The sequence below is a fragment of the Notolepis coatsorum genome (genome assembly GCF_963971535.1).
Source record: "Notolepis coatsorum genome assembly, chromosome: 3".
Lineage (NCBI taxonomy): Eukaryota > Metazoa > Chordata > Actinopteri > Aulopiformes > Paralepididae > Notolepis > Notolepis coatsorum.
The window spans coordinates 20,610,712-20,628,467 of record NC_140167.1 but is presented as its reverse complement, the minus strand read 5'-3'; the positions used below and the strand labels follow the sequence as shown (position 1 = coordinate 20,628,467).

The window sequence follows — 17,756 nt, the reverse complement described above, 5'->3', positions numbered from 1 at the left end:
TAGTCTCGCGCGGCAGATACGCTTTCACGTCACCACACACACATTACACACCTGTCCAGCTCATTATAATGCGATGGCCGTGTGCAAAATTAGATCAGATTCAAATGTACAGCACACCATATACTGCTACAGTGGAATATACTATTCATATACCATAATGTATACCATCTTGTTGCGCGCTCCTGGCCGCACGCACACACAACACACTGCTGTATGTGTGTGTGTGTGTGTGTCTGACAGCTTGAAGTTTATCATGATGATATGATAAGTTGATAACGCATAACATAATAAAGTTTTCAATCAATCAAACGTCTCATAACTCCCTGGCTGTCACATGGCTGGTGACTGACAACTTTTCTGAGCCAATAGGCGCTTTGCGCGACCGTAGCAAGTCGCTTCCCAGCCGGGAGCAGCCGGCTGAGAGGTACTGTGGAGCCTCGCTCTGAATGCTGCGCGCGGCTCGCTCCCGCGGGAGTTCCGCGCCTCGCCTCGTCAGATTTTCAGAGCAAATCGGACAACATTCTAACCGTCATGCAACGCGCTTGGCGAGGCCGTAGAGTAAAACCTGCGCAGATCTGCGTCCGCCTATCCCATCTTGAACAAGCCTAATCTGAGCTGCCAGGCTGGCTGCCGGCTGGCTGCACATGCGTCGGAGGAAAGCATGTGACAGTCTCCGGCCTCTCGGACCAACAGTAGGGGGGAGTGCGCGACAACCAGGAAGGGGGTTGGGAATAGACCTATCTCAAACCCTGCCCTCTTTTCTTGATCCTCCAATCACAACTGTTGCTTACCTCGGACAAACGAAAAATCGGAAAAAGAAGGAGGGGGAAAAAGATAACAATAATAATAAAAAAACGATGATGTATGTCCTGTCAATAAAATGCACGTAGAAATGCCCCCCAAAAAGATCTTTAAAAAACTAACCATGATGCATGTCCTTTATTAAACCATGATGCATGTCATTTTAAAACCATGATGCATGTTCACAGTATAATCAGAAATGTGAAAAGTGTGGTGTGCTCAGAAGGGCTAATTTGAATGAGCGCGAGGGAGTGTAGTGTTGAAGGAGGTTGTAGATGTAAGCAGGTGCTAGGGAGTGGAGGGTTTTGTAAATGAGGAGACTGATCTTAAAGTCAATCCTATAATTAACAGGGAGCCAGTGAAGTGAGGAGAGGACCGGTGTGAGGTTGGCGAACTTGGGGCAGCGGGTGTTGATGCAGGCTGAGGTGTTCTGAACTACTTGAAGTTTATGGAGGGATTTAGATGTTGAGCCAATGAGCAATGCATTACAGTAATCTAGACAGGAGAAAATGAGGGCATGAACCAGCTTTTCAGTGTCTGAGAGGGACAGTAGTGGTCTAATGCGTGAAATGTTCCTGAGGTGAAAGTAACATGTCTTGGTGATGTTATTGATGTGTGGTTCAAATGATAGTTTTGGGTCAAATGGAACACCCAAGTTTTTCACTGTGGGGGAGGAGAGGATTGTTGATGGATATGGAGCAATTAGTGTTTTTACGGAGGTGAGGTGGGCCTATTAGAAGGATTTCAGTTTTAGTTGAATTGGAGAAGGTTGTGATTCATCCAGAGAGGCAGGAGAAGAGGGCAGCAGTGGTGTCAGGAGGGGAGTGGGTTTATAACTGTCATCAGCGTTTGGCGTAGCAGTGATATTTGAGACCATGTGTTCTGAAGATGTGGCAGAGGGGTAGCGTATAGAGGGAGAAAAGTATGGGACCAAGGACTGGGCCTTGGGGGACACCAGATGTAACGGGGAAAGAAGTTGAGGTATTTTGCTTGAGTAAATTGCTGTTTGTCTGATAAATAGGAGTGAAATAGGTGGAGAGCTGAGCCTGTGATGCCAACTGTGTGTTCTAAACAAGAGAGTAAGATATTGTGATCAATGGTTGTCAAATGCAGTGCTAAGGTGACGAGGATGAGTATGGACAGAAGACAATAACGCACAGTGTTTCCCTTAGGGCTGGGCGATATAACGATAACGATAAATATCGCGATATATTTTAATAATCGATATCGAATATCGAAATTAAGAAAAATCGTTTTTTTTTTTTTTTTTTTTACCTAAAAAGGGCAGTTTTAAAACCAGAGACAGTGGACAGACTTGTCTTTCTTGCCTGCAACTTAAAGTAATTGCTTTGCTTGTCCAAATGACAATACTGACCAAATTCAGATTTCTTTTTCTCTTGTCCATTTATGTTGTTTGCTTTCTAATTTAAAATACATTTTGAAACCGTCTGTACACAATAGGCTATGTGTGCTAGCAGAACTAGACTCCAGTCACGAGTCACAGTGCACATGTGCGGTGGTTTGTCCACCAAAAAAGCGCCAAAAGATCGAAAATAAACTAGCAGAGCCAGAACTGTTCAACTCCTCTGGAGCCACAGCCAGCAGAGAAGCCGGTTTACTTTAGCTTTTAAACCAGCTGCAGCCTGAGAACTGGAGTGTGAGGGGATGTAACACTAAAGATGGCGGCAATGACAACGAATTGCTGCAAAATAAACATACATCTGTTGTAAAAAAAAAAAAAAAATGCCTTTTTTTTTTTTTTTTTTATATACTTATAACAATTTGATAATTATCGATATCGAGAAATACAATAAAATTATCATATCGTTATCGCGATATGATTTTTTTCCATATCGCCCAGCCCTAGTTTCCCTTATATGCATTCAGAAGCGGCGCAGCGCTATGAACTAGACTAATGCTTAATGTTTGACGGGGCTTTCTGATTAGGAACGGGTGCTCCGTCCTGAGTGCGAACTCCAGTGCGAACTCCCCCCCCCTCCCTCTCCCCCTCTGGTTTGTGTACACACTGCAGTCTGGTTCGCTCCGGTTTATGTTTACGGTTTGCGTTTTGAGCGTGTAAGCTGCTGTAGGCGATGATGTCACTCTCGAACGTCAGCACAGGAAGAGTTGAACACACGGTGATGGAAACTGGATGCCCGATATAAAGAAACGAATAACCAATAAATATATGGGGCGGCTACGTGGCGTAGTGGGCAAGGCGCTCGCCACGAATGCGGAGACGCTGGGCTCGCCTGTTCGAGCCCAGCGCTCCACATTGTTTTCAGTTTAGCTGGTCATTCATACTAATACACATTGGCCGTATTAGGGGGTGGGAAACTGATGGGTGGGGATCGGGCGTTGTGGACAGTGACTCCTACAGGTCGGTTGGTGCGCCTGCGCAGTAGAATCAGGAAGTGTCGGGGGCAGCGTGAGCCTCCCACGCGTTACTCCTCGCCACTGAGAGATCGAGCTGCGCAGGTGAAAAGATGCGACTGCTGTTACCTCAAGTACCGGAGGGGACTTGTGCTATGTATGACTTAGTCCACATTGCAGCCGGCTTGTGGGAGGCAAGAAACAGCGTTCGTGACAGGGGAGGGTTGAATTGGATGATACGAAATTGGGATGGGAGAAAATATAGAAAATGGGAGAAAAAGTGGATAAAAAAAAAACGAATAACCAATAAATATAAAGTTATCTTTGAGCCTCTGTTGTCAAGCCTTGTCAATATAACCCACCCCCTTTTCTCAGGAATGGAACTTGTGTCGTGGAGTCCGCTTTGAGCGTTTCCTGGGTTAGCGGCTAACACTAGTTAGCTTAGCCTATTTATGGGATAACTTAGCAGCTAACGTTAGCCATTGCTTGCGTCAATTATATTGCATGTCACTGGTCTATAGAAATAAATGCATTTGAACAAGAAACCAATGTATAGACACAATGGCAAAAAAAATTGCCAGGCCTAATGCGAGCCAGGGAAGTCTTGGGCTTGTAACGTGGCTTCATGTTTTCATCCACTGAGCCGTGAGGCTCAACATGCTTGTTTGGTTGAGGTCTGAACTCGCCAAATTGCCCATAAATATCATTTTTGTGGGTATTGTCCAGTTGTTGCTGTATGTTTTTATCTGCCCAAAATTCAAGCAAGCAAGCATGAAAGCATTACAGTAATGACGTTGTGTGTGTCAGCAAGTTGATACAGCAAGCCTCTTCCGTGTTTAGGTACAAGCTTGTACACCACGCCCCCCGCTCCGTTGTCTGTGACGCTGGTTCGCACCCGAGACCACCTATTCCAGCGGTCCAGGTTTGGAGCGAATCAGCGTCCCTGGGGACGTGGGGGAGTGTTCTCATCAGAGACGATCACACCCTTTTTTGGTGCGATCGCGCTCTGATTCGACCCCGAATGGCTAGTGTGAAAGCCCCCTGAAGGCTTCTTGTCCTCTGTGAAAGCATGCAATTGGTCCACCAGATGGATACATCTTGATATTATTTTAAGAAAACAAGATTAACATTTTTTTAAAACAAGATTAATTGACAAATTATCTGCCAGCGGAATAAGATAATTCAAGATAATTCTACTCAATATTGGACTTGCAGCTACCTGGCCTGGGCCTCCAGAGCACTTCTAGTGTCAGCGGACACACCAAAAACATCCTAGCAAATTCACACGCACATGACTCCATGAACATGAATAACCTATCTCGAACAATTCTAAGGTAGTTTTAAGTTATTTTTCCGGCAGCGTGCGCTAATATGGATTCCGGCGGCACGTGTACACGCACAAATATGGATTCCGGCAGCGGAAACGGGGGAAACGCTGATGTGGTTTGCACACATTTCCTGAGTAGAACACATGAAGACACGTTTGATTATACTGTCAGCTTCCTGCGATCAGTGAACTTTTGACCTGTACTAGTAAACATCATGCCAAACAATGTTTAAATGGCACCTGGGTTCAAAAAACATGACTCCGTCCTTTAATGGCCGGGTCAGTAGATCTCCTGTCTCTGGGGCTTACAACCGATTAGAGAGGAGGGATTATTCAGAGCAATTGTTCATCCACAATAATTGTTGTTTGTTAGTAAGAGATTAAGTATTTGTTTATTTGTGCAGATAGGGCGAGTTTAGTTGTGTTTTCAGTCGTGTTGTTTAAACTAGGCATGTGCTGTCTGACCGACGGGCCGTCCGGTATATCCCCAAACGACCCGGATTCTCAGTCCACCTTTTTATCATGCCCATAATCTGAGACGTTGAGTAGTTCATGTTTTTAGTTTTATGAGAATAGCACCGCCAGAAGACTGTGAACTTCACAGGCCTCCTTGCTATTGTATGGCAATCAAACAATTAGTTTTGTACAATCATCTTTCTACAAGTCTCTTTGGATAAAAGAGTCGGCTAAATGACTGAATATAAATGGTGGAAATCAGACAAATTTGCAAACATTTGCATGTTCTTGGTATCTAGGGACATCTCGCATCTAAATCTTCCAATGCAATGCGTGGAGATTTCTATAAGCTCATATTTAGCTAATAACACTTAAAATCATTGCTAAACAAACGTAGTGCTGAAAATATACACTTTGACTTCTGTTTTGCAATAGAGTTCATCCTCTAGTCTAGTGGTAATAAATGTGCATCGCAAATTTGAAAAGATTGGAATGAAAGCTCTTCGAGTTATCACATTCACAATAAAAAATGTAACGTTTTTGGACCGATGGTGGCGCTAGAGGCAAGGTCATGGGGTCACCAAAATCTACAGGGATATAATGACATGTGTGTGTGTGTGTGCTTTGTGTCCGGCTGTAGGAGTTGAGGGGGATTTCTGCGAGGGAGCTGCAGGCGTGCCGCAGGGAGCTGGAAGAAGAGTTGTCAAGGCAACGCCTGCACTTCCTTGAAGAGGTAGAGCTTTTCAAGGTCCAATCAGAGGAGAAGATGCAGGACAGGATCAGCCACCTGAAGGTAAAGCAGAAGAGGGGGTGATGGGAGGAGAAGTGGACGGGATGAACTCTCTGTGGCGGCCATGATGCCTACATACAGTATAATCAAAGGGTCAAACTAAATAACCTCATAACTCATTTTAAATTTGGTCTTGATGGGATTGCAATGGGAGACTGTTCCAAACATCATTATGTAATAACTGTGGATTATTGATAGCTGTGATGTGTGTTCTTTTGGACACTGTCCATTGGAGCTTTATTCAAACCTGGTTTGCACATAATCCTATCGTATAGGAGTGGGCTTTTTCTCTGTGTGTGTTTCTCCTTCTGTTCGTGCCTGTGTCCCTCTGGGTGGTGGTTGTTTGCATGCGTCTAGTGCTGCCATGTGAACTGTGGCTAAATGGGATGGCTTTAAATGGGATAGCTTTAAGCTTTTTATCCTCTGATGCAGAATGTTTTTTCATTTGTACTCGTTTAAAAAAAGTTTACCGGTTGAAACGAACAAGCCAGTAGTAACAGTCTACCCCTAGCTTAGACTCCTCATAGCTATAGCGACCGTAGACGGGACAGACTGGAGGAGAGCTTCCTGAGGAGACGATCTAACCCCTGATTCCCTTTCCCTTTTTTGAAGGCGGAGTTTGAGGAGCAGAAGGAGGCGGGGCTCGAGGAGCAGAGGCGGAGCTTCGCTGCTGAGCACGAGCAGAAGGAGCGCACCTACACGGATAAGATGAGTCAGCTCACTGCCCAGCTGCAGCAGCTAGATGCTGTGGTGTCCCAGGTACTAACTAGACACACACACGCACTACTCTACCCTGCTCACACACACTACCCCAGGGTATCCGCTAGGGTTGGGGACCGAACTCTGTACTTTTAATGGTACCGACCGAATGACATCGGTACTACAGAGTACCGATTCAAGCTAGATCAGGGGTTCTCTAACTTTTTTATACCACGACCCCATTTTATTTAGGATTTTTTTTGGCGACCCCACACTTAATGTATCGCGTAATTTCAACGTGGAAATAAGGAATATCAAAATAAAAGCACACGTTGTTGAACTTGATCATACATATTTATTAGAAAATGAAATTACAGCACTATGTTATCAATGAAATTAATTCATATTATCAGCAAAAGCAACGGAATTGTTTCTGTATACACATTTATAAAACGAGGCATATTTAGTAGTGATGTCCGATATTATCGGCCTACCGATATTATCGGCCAATATTGGCATTAAAATGTGATATCGGGGGGGGGGGGGGGGGGGGAGCGGAGATTGCGCTCGTCACCAACGCAGGAGATGTTGGGTTCGAGCCCAGCTCTCTGCGTTGCTACCAGCTTGGCTGGTCGTTCATACTAATACAATTGGCAGTATTAGGGGGTGGGAAGCTGGTGGGTGGGAATCTGGCGTTGTGGACAGCGACACCTACAGGTCAGGTCTCGGCGCTTGCTCAGCAGGGGCAGGACTTGGTGGAGATAGCGTGCCCTCCCACGAGTTACACTTCACCAATGAGAGTCCTCGCTGCCAAGTGAAAAGCCGTCACTGGCAGTCGCCGCACGTATCAGAGGAAGCGTGCGGTCGGCTTAGGGACGCCCTTGTACCGACTCGTAGGAGAACATGCATACAGCAGCCAGGTAGGGGAGGGGGGGGAATTGGCACGGCGACTAAATTGGGACGGGGAGAAAAACAGAAAAACCTGGAGTGTCACTAACAGAGTTTCGTAATCCAGCTCATTATCGGCACATTTCTCTGCCAATGGGTTGTTTCCAGCTGCCATGTGGAAAACACGATTGGAGTTTTCTTTTTTTGTCAAGAATCAAACCGGGAACCTCTGGATTACCAGACGACTGCTCTACCTCTTGAGCCACAAATATATATATTACTGTCCCATCTCTTGGGTCTTTGGATTGCAAGATAATGTTGATATTTAAACATTTAAAAACATAATGCATGATCATTTTATTTATTTTTGTGTGGTGTGCTACAACAATAACTAACAATGTTCTAAATAAATAACAATGTTGAAATTAAGAAATTTGAAAAAAATGTACAACTGAAATTAAACGTTTTTGTTATTACAGAAATAGTTATGTACCGGAAAAAGGTATACCGGTAGCTGGGTACTGATATCGAATTCCATGGAACTGGAACGGATACCAGTATCGGTTCAAATGTGAACAGTACCCAACCCTAGTATCCGTGGGGTATTAAAAACTCTTAAAAGTTATTAAATTCATAATTCTCAATTTAAGGTATTAAAAAGTGACCACGGTGGGCCCAGGACATGTGTTGCATCGCTTCAACCCATTGCTCTCTGACTGTCCTCTACAATGAAGCACAAAATGCCCTAATGATATATATATATATATATATATATATATATATATTTTTTTTTAAACGTTTCTACGTTCAATCCCGCTACTTTGGGTCTCAATTCATGGGCAATGCCAAAGCTGTTATTATAACATTTATTGACTGATAACAGCCACGTTGCATAATATGTAGCAGTGGCCTAAAACATCTTCCACAAGAGTAACATTAACGTTATCTATCCGTAGTTTGAGTCAACCATCGGAGATAACTTGGCGAGAGAGGGCATTCTAACGTTACGTGCTGGCAAAACGAGTGATCTTTACGTATAATGCAGTTGGTTGATTGTGATGACGGAAATAGCAACAATTAAATTAGGTTGTAAGTAATTTTTTTTTTAATCTAACATATTGTGTTGGACTATTTGACAGTGACATCACATCATTGAGTATTTGATTCATAGGATTGACTTCATGATTAATTAATATGTTAAACTAACATAACATTGTCATCGTATTAGATATAATATTGCACACACAGAGAGTTTGAGAAGTATGTAGCTGTGGACATATGCTCTCTCTCTCTCTCTCTCTCTCTGAGATAATAGTACTGTATATCTGTATGTCATAAATGTTATGAATTGAAAATGGGGGACCCTGATGTAAACAAGATGAAAGTCTTCTCTGGTCTGCATCCCCTTAACAACTGTGTGTATTGAGCCGTACTGTATTGTACCCATTCTGCAATCTGTTAATAACATTTTCAATCAATCAATCAATCTCTCGGCCTATAATCTCGGGCACAAGTCTGAGCGAGAGGGAAATTCACACACATTCACATTCATACTTCCCGCTGGGAGGATAATCTGTAATCTTTCGATGCATAATGATATTTAATTTATGTGTAGCATTCATTTGATCATTTATGCATTAATTCATTCCTTCCATTCATCTGTTGTTTACTTCTGGCTGCAGACTGTGCTCCATATCAATAGTGGTTGTATTTATATTAATTTGTTAGCCAGTGTGGCTGCTGTAACGCATCGGTTTATTATGTATTGACAACATGGAACTGTTGGGGGTTAAGTGTGTTGCTCAAGGACACTTCAACACACTGCACGGGAACCTTCCAATCACCAGACGACGCTCTACCTCCTGAGCCGCTGTCGCCCGGGCTATTTTTCTCCGGCCCGGTACGACGGCAGGTCCTTAAACTCTAGCACTGCTCTATGTTCCATAATAAGTAACTCATCTTGTGCATGTTTATGCCTTCGTCTCCATGGCACCGACCCGGCTTGGCTCTTAGTTGTCAGATATTAACTCCCTACACACACATGTGCGCATGCACACACACCCTGATGAGTGAAGCAAAGAGAAGCTCAAGAGGGGGCCAGTGGGGGTTTCCGTTGTCTTGGCAACGGCATTGTTGTTTTGGGGCATTGTGGCATCATGGATGAGACTTGTTTAGCAGGAAGGAAGCGAGAGACTGAGGGAGGGAGAGGGATGGAAAAAGAGAGGGAAGAGAGTGGAGGGAGGAGATGAGTGAAAACATATGCTTGAAGAGAGAGAGGTAAGATGCGTTTCAGCGGGCTTGGAGGAAAATTGTATCTGATTAGTGGTGAATTTTCGTTGTACCAACAATGACAAATAAAGATCTATTCTATTCTATTCTATTAGAAGCATCAAAGGGAGAGAGAGAGAGAGGTCGCCTCTCACTCTCACACGGAGAGCTCGGGATGTAAGAAGGATTACGCTCATTCATCCTGTGTGGTTTTACTGCAACTACGCGAGGGGGAGAGTGAGTGAGTGTGTCTGGCTGTGTTGGATGTATTCCAGGAGACGCAGTCTTTGTTTTAGTTGTGCGGGACGCGTAGCCTCCTCCCCTGCCGTACTCCAGGGAGCACTCTGCTCTCCAATAGGATAATAATGACCATGTGGCTTTGTTATGCTCCTGCGACTCTCGCTGATCTCTCGTGTGACCCCCCCCCCCCCCCCCCTGGCCGAACCAGTGGCATTCAACTAGAGAATGGGTTGGCCTAGAGCCATGTATGGAGTTGAATCGTTCATGGACCTGACTTTGTTTTGACCCCGTTGCTATGACTGGGTTTCTGTTCATTGTTTCACTCCTATCTGGGTCTCGGGGTTTAGGTATGTTGATGCAAGTGGGAGAGAAGTTGCTATTTTTGTCATCGTCTGATACCAGTCATTAGTAATCTCACTGTATTATTCATGCCCACTGGCATTGACCTCTCTCGCTCTCTGTCTCTCGTTCTTTCTGGGTTAATCTCTGTCTTACTCTTACACACGCCTTATCTTTCTTACATGCCTATCCACCTAATAATATCTCTTAACAAGAATCTCTCTGTGTCTGTAGCTGCGAGCGGAGGTGGGCTGCCTGCAGGGAGAGCTGCAGGGCAAGCGTGTGGAGATGGACACTCTGGACACCCTCCTCCAGCGTAGAGACCGAGAGAGCCAGGAGGGGGGCAACCTGCTCAAGATGCTCACCGACGACCTCCAGACGGCTAAAAAGGAGAGGTGTGTGACGTGTCTCTGTGTGGACATGCTATAAGCTGTTTTATCTGTGTGGACATGCTATAAGCTGTGTTGTGTCTCTGTGTGGACATGCTATAAGCTGTGTTTTGTCTCTGTGGACATGCTATAAGCTGTTGTGTCTCTCTGTGGACATGCTATAAGCTGTGTTTTGTCTCTGTGTGGACATGCTATAAGCTGTGTTGTGTCTCTGTGTGGACATGCTATAAGCTGTGTTGTGTCTCTGTGTGGACATGCTATAAGCTGTGTTGTGTCTCTGTGTGGACATGCTATAAGCTGTGTTGTGTCTCTGTGTGGACATGCTATAATCTGTGTTGTGTCTCTGTGTGGACATGCTATAAGCTGTGTTGTGTCTCTGTGTGGACATGCTATAAGCTGTGTTGTGTCTCTGTGGACATGCTATAATCTGTGTTGTCTCTGTGTGGACATGCTATAAGCTGTGTTGTGTGTCTCTGTGTGGACCTGCTATAAGCTGTGTTGTGTGTCTCTGTGGACATGCTATACGCTGTGTTGTGTCTCTGTGTGGACATGCTATAATCAGTGTTGTGTCTCTGTGGACATGCTATAAGCTGTGTTGTGTCTCTGTGTGGACATGCTATAAGCTGTGTTGTGTCTCTGTGGACATGCTATAATCTGTGTTGTGTCTCTGTGGACATGCTATAAGCTGTGTTGTGTCTCTGTGGACATGCTATAATCTGTGTTGTCTCTGTGTGGACATGCTATAAGCTGTGTTGTGTCTGTGTGGACATGCTATAATCTGTGTTGTCTCTGTGTGGACATGCTATAAGCTGTGTTGTGTGTCTCTGTGTGGACATGCTATAAGCTGTGTTGTGTCTATTGACATGTGTCTGTGTGCATGATTGATATAAGCAGTGTTGTGTCTCTGTGCGGGCATTAGGGGTGTAAATAATGATAAACATTTTCAGAAATTCACATCATTATTATAAGACGTGTTGTGGTCGTTTGTCTGCTTTTGTTCTGAATTGTGTGCTGGGGGCATTTCAGTTAGCAGGATCACACAGTTGACTGTTAAAACAATGATTGACATGGTGATCTACCAATCCAAATGTATTTCAGGCACCACTCCCTCCGTTATCAGTGCTCTGACACCACAGTGGTCAGTTTCACACTTTGCTCGTCTTAGTAACGGTAACTAAGGGAGGCGGAAATTAGCAAACAGTGCATTGGGTAGATAACTTACATTTATTTTTATTTTTTTTAACTGAGTAATGCTCAATATGTATGACTAATTGACATTCCATAAACGTAGATATAATTTTTATAAACTAGAAAAAAAATCATCAAGATGAAGTCAAATATATTTTAAAGTAGGCTATGTAATTCTGCTTCCTTGCTCTATTGACATGTGTGTGTGATTATTTAATGTCTAATCCTTGACTTGTGTCCGCAGACGTGAGCTGCACCAGGCCAATGAGAAGCTCAGGAAGGTGCTGCTTGACGTGGTCCGTAGCACCATTATAACGGAGGACATGATTGGCCGAAAGATCAATGTTGGAACCAAAATATCTGAGCAAACAACCAATCAGAAGAACTCGGTAGACAACAGAGACACACTGGAGTCAGGTGGGTTTATTCCTGGTCCTGGTCTGATAGATGATGCTGTGGGCTGACTGGGACCAGACTCATTTTAAATGGCATCTTTTTAAATAATCTTTTAATGGAATTTATTAGAATTGGCCCATTGTCCTGAATAAAGTCTTGGATTGTATTGATTGATTGATGCTTTGCTACAGGGAGCTTGAGTTATTTTGGTTCAAGTTCCCAGGTTTAGTTTTTATTGGGATGAGTTTCTAACGTATATCAATCATTCCCGATTTACAGACGTTACCTGATCAGCCTTTGATTCTGACTCAGACATGGTTAGTTGGAACAACGTTGGCGTTGACGCCAGAGCACTGGCTTTAAGTTCTACGTCCTCTCCTCCAGGTGGTATTTCGGTGACCGACGTGACCTCGGATGACCTGGAGCTGTCCCAGACGCTGTGCGAGAGCCTCCTGGTTTCGGACACGCGGCTCAAGCCCGGAGGAGAGGAGGCGGTGCTGACCGCCTGCAGCAGGCTGCGCCAAACCGTGGACACACTACTGGTGCTGCTCAACCAGGCTAATGCACAGGTAACACTGGATACACCACGGGATCTGCCTCCCCATTCTTTGTTTGTTTGTGGTACTAGACCAAAGTCGTATAGTTCCCATGTTGAATACCCAAAAGAAAAGAGCTAGCACACAGACCCACGCGTCTTCAGGACAAAGATTACTAGTCTCAATTACTAGTCTCAATTTCACCTATTTGTTTTGGCCATTTCAACAAACATCGCAATGTTTCTCAAAAATATGAGTACAATCTCAATTAAGATTATGCTGATTCAGGATCATTTGAATCGCTACAGGGTGTCCCATAGATGTCTCTTTAATACTTGGTTGAGGGATGGCACCAGAGACGGAACACAATCAACGCAAATGCTGTTTATTTATTAGGTGCACGAAGAGAAGCGGGGTCTGAAAAATCGCTTCTCCGTACTTTGGTCGGCGCGAACCTCACACACACACGCACGCTCCGATGGCGGCGATAGGAACATCTGATTACCCCAAGATCCGTAACATAAAGGCCTTACCTCACATCTGATGTCATGCAAAAAGATTACCGGTAATTCAATTCCTGATTGCCATTCCAAATATTGATCGCGTTTATTGATCCAACGTTATGTATCCAAAACACATAATCCACGCTGCTCTGAGTGTCCTCAGTCCATCTGTTATAACGATACTGCATGCCCGAGAAGTAAAACCTGGACCGGACTTCTTTTTTTGATGCACAGTCCCAGCCAATCCAATCCAATGATGTGCAATACCATCCGGGAGACTATAGGCGGCGGTATTTGCCCTTTGCGAGCTCAGACCCATTCCCAATGATAACGTCAGGCTGGATGGATGAAAAATGAATGGATATCGCTAATAAAAGAAATATGGACGCCCAGAGCATGGCGAGTTAACCCGGACTATCTCGGGTTTGGCCTCCAGTGAGTTAAGACGGGAAGCACAAACCAACCACCTTTTTACTTGTGTCTGATAGATTTACCTCTCATGTATGCATAGAGTTGTCTCGCCTCCTTTTTGATTGGCTTTCCTTTTTCTTTGCCTCTCTAGTTGGAGCAGACGCATGGCGTCCACCAATCTCTGGAGGCGCGCTTCACTCAGGGCAGAGAAGACTCCGCCCAGCTCCTCCAGCAGCACAAGCTCACATTGGAGCAGCTGGACAAGGAGGCGGGGCTGAAGAGCCAACTCCAGGTGACGCTCCACAAGGCTGAGGGTGAGCACTGCGTCCTCATTGGCTGCTGCACTCTACGCTGTGCCAGTTAACCCACTTGACTGTAAAAAGCCAACTCTTTGACACGTGTGTTTCTATTTTGATGTTTGCTAACCATCGCGCCTCAGCGTGTGATGCAGTGTGTGAGGGTTGAATCATCTTTGTTGTATGCATGACGTTCTCAGGGCTGCTGGAGGGCTATGTGGCTGAGAAGGCCGTATTGGAGGAGGCTCTGCAGCAGAAGGAGGCGCAGGAAGAGAGGCTGGCGGAGGAGCTGGAGGGCCTCAGGGTGCAGCTGGATCAGATGGAGGGCCTCAGGGTGCAGCTGGATCAGATGGAGGGCCTCAGGGTGCAGCTGGATCAGATGGAGGGCCTCCGTGCGGAGCTGGACAGCCTTAGGGTCCAGCAGGAGCAACTCGGTGATGAGAACACCATCCTCCTTCGCCAGAAGGACACTCTCACTGCTGGACTTGGGGAGAGGGAGAGAGGTAAGAGGAGCTAGATCATGACTGGTGGAGAGGTGGAGGAGCTAGATCATGACTGGTGGAGAAGGAGAGACAGAGGAGCTAGATCATGACTGGTGGAGAAGGAGAGATAGAGGAGCTAGATCATGACTGGTGGAGAAGGAGAGGTGGAGGAGCTAGATCATGACTGGTGGAGAAGGAGAGGTGGAGGAGCTAGATCATGACTGGTGGAGAAGGAGAGGTGGAGGAGCTAGATCATGACTGGTGGAGAAGGAGACAGAGGAGCTAGATCATGACTGGTGGAGAAGGAGAGGTGGAGGAGCTAGATCATGACTGGTGGAGAAGGAGAGGTGGAGGAGCTAGATCATGACTGGTGGAGAGAGAGACAGAGGAGCTAGATCATGACTGGTGGAGAGAGAGAGAGGCAGAGGAGCTAGATCATGACTGGTGGAGAGAGAGAGACAGAGGAGCTAGATCATGACTGGTGGAGAGAGAGATAGAGGAGCTAGATCATGACTGGTGGAGAAGGAGAGATGGAGGAGCTAGATCATGACTGGTGGAGAGAGAGATAGAGGAGCTAGATCATGACTGGTGGAGAAGGAGAGATGGAGGAGCTAGATCATGACTGGTGGAGAAGGAGAGATGGAGGAGCTAGATCATGACTGGTGGAGAGAGATACAGAGGAGCTAGATCATGACTGGTGGAGAGAGAGACAGAGGAGCTAGATCATGACTGGTGGAGAAGGAGAGACAGAGGAGCTAGATCATGACTGGTGGAGAGGGAGAGAGGTAAGAGGAGCTAGATCATGACTGGTGGAGAGAGAGAGAGACAGAGGAGCTAGATCATGACTGGTGGAGAAGGAGAGGTGGAGGAGCTAAATCATGACTGGTGGAGAGAGAGACAGAGGAGCTAGATCATGACTGGTGGAGAAGGAGAGGTGGAGGAGCTAGATCATGACTGGTGGAGAGAGATACAGAGGTGCTAGATCATGACTGGTGGAGAGAGATACAGAGGAGCTAGATCATGACTGGTGGAGAGAGAGACAGAGGAGCTAGATCATGACTAGGGGTGGGAATCACCAGTTTCATCACGATACGATACGATATCGTTTCTTTGGACAACGATACGATATTTTCCGATATCACAAAGTCTGCCACGATACGATACGATTCGATATGAGACGATATTATATGCCCATTTAACACAATCAGTAACATTTAAATCAACAAAAAAAGGCAATGGAAATATCATGACATTTTTATTGTTGATCTCTTCCAGACATTTAAATGAAAAACAATCTATTGTTTTTAATACAAATAGACCTCCTGTTCACTGTTTTTGGTTCGTTTTTCGTTTTTTTCCGATATTAATATCCTATCACAGCGCTGTATTTTGGCTGGAAAAGGCATATTGGGAGTCAGAAGGTGCAGTACCGGCCAGATCCTGTTAGTGGGGCTATCTCCTTCCCAGTCCCTAGTGGACCTCTGCTGCTCTCTCTATCAGCTTAGCTTAGTTAGCTCACGCTAACGCAACGTTAATTTCGGTATTTAACACGACGTGGGCATAAAGGAATGGCGAGGATGGAAAGCATGTTAGATGCATTTGACCCCTTGTGGGGGAAAAAAACAACAGGCACTTATTTCGGGCAAAATAGGCGGACTCTGAAGCAATGTTGTCTAACGTCTACACATGGAGCTGCGCTGAGCTACTGTTGTTGTTGCAGCCAGCCGGGCGGATATGCTCACGAGGGGAATTTTCAAAATAAGAGTATCGCAATATGAATCGATCTTTTTACGTTGCATCGATCCTATTTGATAATAGATCGATATATCGATCTGGATCGATGTATTGTCCCACCCCTAATCATGACTGGTGGAGAGAGAGATGGAGGAGCTAGATCATGACTGGTGGAGAGAGAGATGGAGGAGCTAGATCATGACTGGTGGAGATATAGAGGAGCTAGATCATGACTCGTGGAGAAGGAGAGATGGAGGAGCTAGATCATGACTGGTGGAGAGAGAGATGGAGGAGCTAGATCATGACTGGTGGAGAGAGAGACAGAGGAGCTAGATCATGACTGGTGGAGAGAGAGACAGAGGAGCTAGATCATGACTGGTGGAGAGAGAGACAGAGGAGCTAGATCATGACTGGTGGAGAAGGAGAGGTGGAGGAGCTAGATCATGACTGGTGGAGAAGGAGAGGTGGAGGAGCTAGATCATGACTGGTGGAGAGAGAGATAGAGGAGCTAGATCATGACTGGTGGAGGAGCTAGATTATGACTGGTGGAGAGGGAGACAGAGGAGCTAGATTATGACTGGTGGAGGTGGAGAGGGAGAGATAGAGGAGCTAGATCGTGACTGGTGGAGAAGGAGAGATAGAGGAGCTAGATCATGACTGGTAGAGAGATAGAGGAGCTAGATCATGACTGGTGGAGAGGGAGAGATAGAGGAGCTAGATCATGACTGGTGGAGAAGGAGAGGTAGAGGAGCTAGATCATGACTGGTGGAGAGGGAGAGGTGGAGGAGCTAAATCATGACTGGTGGAGAGGGAGAGATAGAGGAGCTAGAACATGACTGGTGGAGAGATAGAGGAGCTAGATCATGACTGGTGGAGAGAGAGATAGAGGAGCTAGATCATGACTGGTGGAGAGAGAGATAGAGGAGCTAGAGGACTAGGAGAGGGACAGATAGAGGACTAGGAGAGGGACAGATGGAGGACTAGGAGAAGGACAGATAGAGGAGCTAGAGGACCTGGGAGAGATGGAGCTAGAGGACTGGGCGAGTTGGAGATATGGAGGATGACTGAGGGAGAGATGGAGGTGGACTTGGGGAGAGGAGAGAGTTTGTAGGGGAGCTTGAAGAAATTATACAGAAAGTAACGTTGGTGCTCAAGAAAGGTTTAGTGCAATGAAGCTCAGACCAGCCTGCCCTGTGTTGTTGTGGAAGACTGTTCTCTGTGTCTGTATCCTCTGGGAATAGTTTGAATGAGCTAGTAGCTCTAATAATTTTAGTATGCAAACATAAAGACCTTGAGATGGTAAAGCATTTGCATTCATTTATTTTTGCTCTCGTCGAAAACGGGGAAATTAATCCCAAGCAATGAATAAACCCTAATAACCGACGGTCGCTGTAATAACTTAAAACCGCTATACAATCTCAAGAGAATCGTGGGTTTCAGTGTTGACCAATAAAATGGATTGTTAATCTTCATTTACGCTAGGCTACTACAGCCATAGAGAAAATACCTTCGCTACTAGAGAGGAGCCGGGCACATCGTACGTAGCTCTATGGCCATGGAGAAATGAGGACATGCCTAGCCAACCATGCATTGTGTGTATATATATATTTATATTTATGTGTGTGTGTATGATGTCATAT

The 17,756-nt window shown here is 45.4% G+C and overlaps 1 protein-coding gene across 5 annotated transcripts in view; it reads left to right on the top strand.

The window, feature by feature from the left end:
• Positions 1–17,756, top strand: part of pcnt (pericentrin) — a 75,091-nt gene that overhangs the window by 23,854 nt on the left and 33,481 nt on the right. For all 5 annotated transcript variants that reach the window (XR_014619457.1, XR_014619458.1, XM_084309602.1 and 2 more), the window contains 7 exons: positions 5,598–5,750; positions 6,360–6,506; positions 10,416–10,576; positions 12,003–12,175; positions 12,539–12,723; positions 13,756–13,918; positions 14,101–14,403. Coding sequence is in view for 3 of the 5 variants with exons in the window: in XM_084309602.1 (XP_084165728.1) it covers positions 5,598–5,750; positions 6,360–6,506; positions 10,416–10,576; positions 12,003–12,175; positions 12,539–12,723; positions 13,756–13,918; positions 14,101–14,403 (1,285 nt within the window). In the remaining 2 variants the exon portion in view is untranslated. The remainder of the gene's footprint in view (positions 1–5,597; positions 5,751–6,359; positions 6,507–10,415; positions 10,577–12,002; positions 12,176–12,538; positions 12,724–13,755; positions 13,919–14,100; positions 14,404–17,756) is intronic.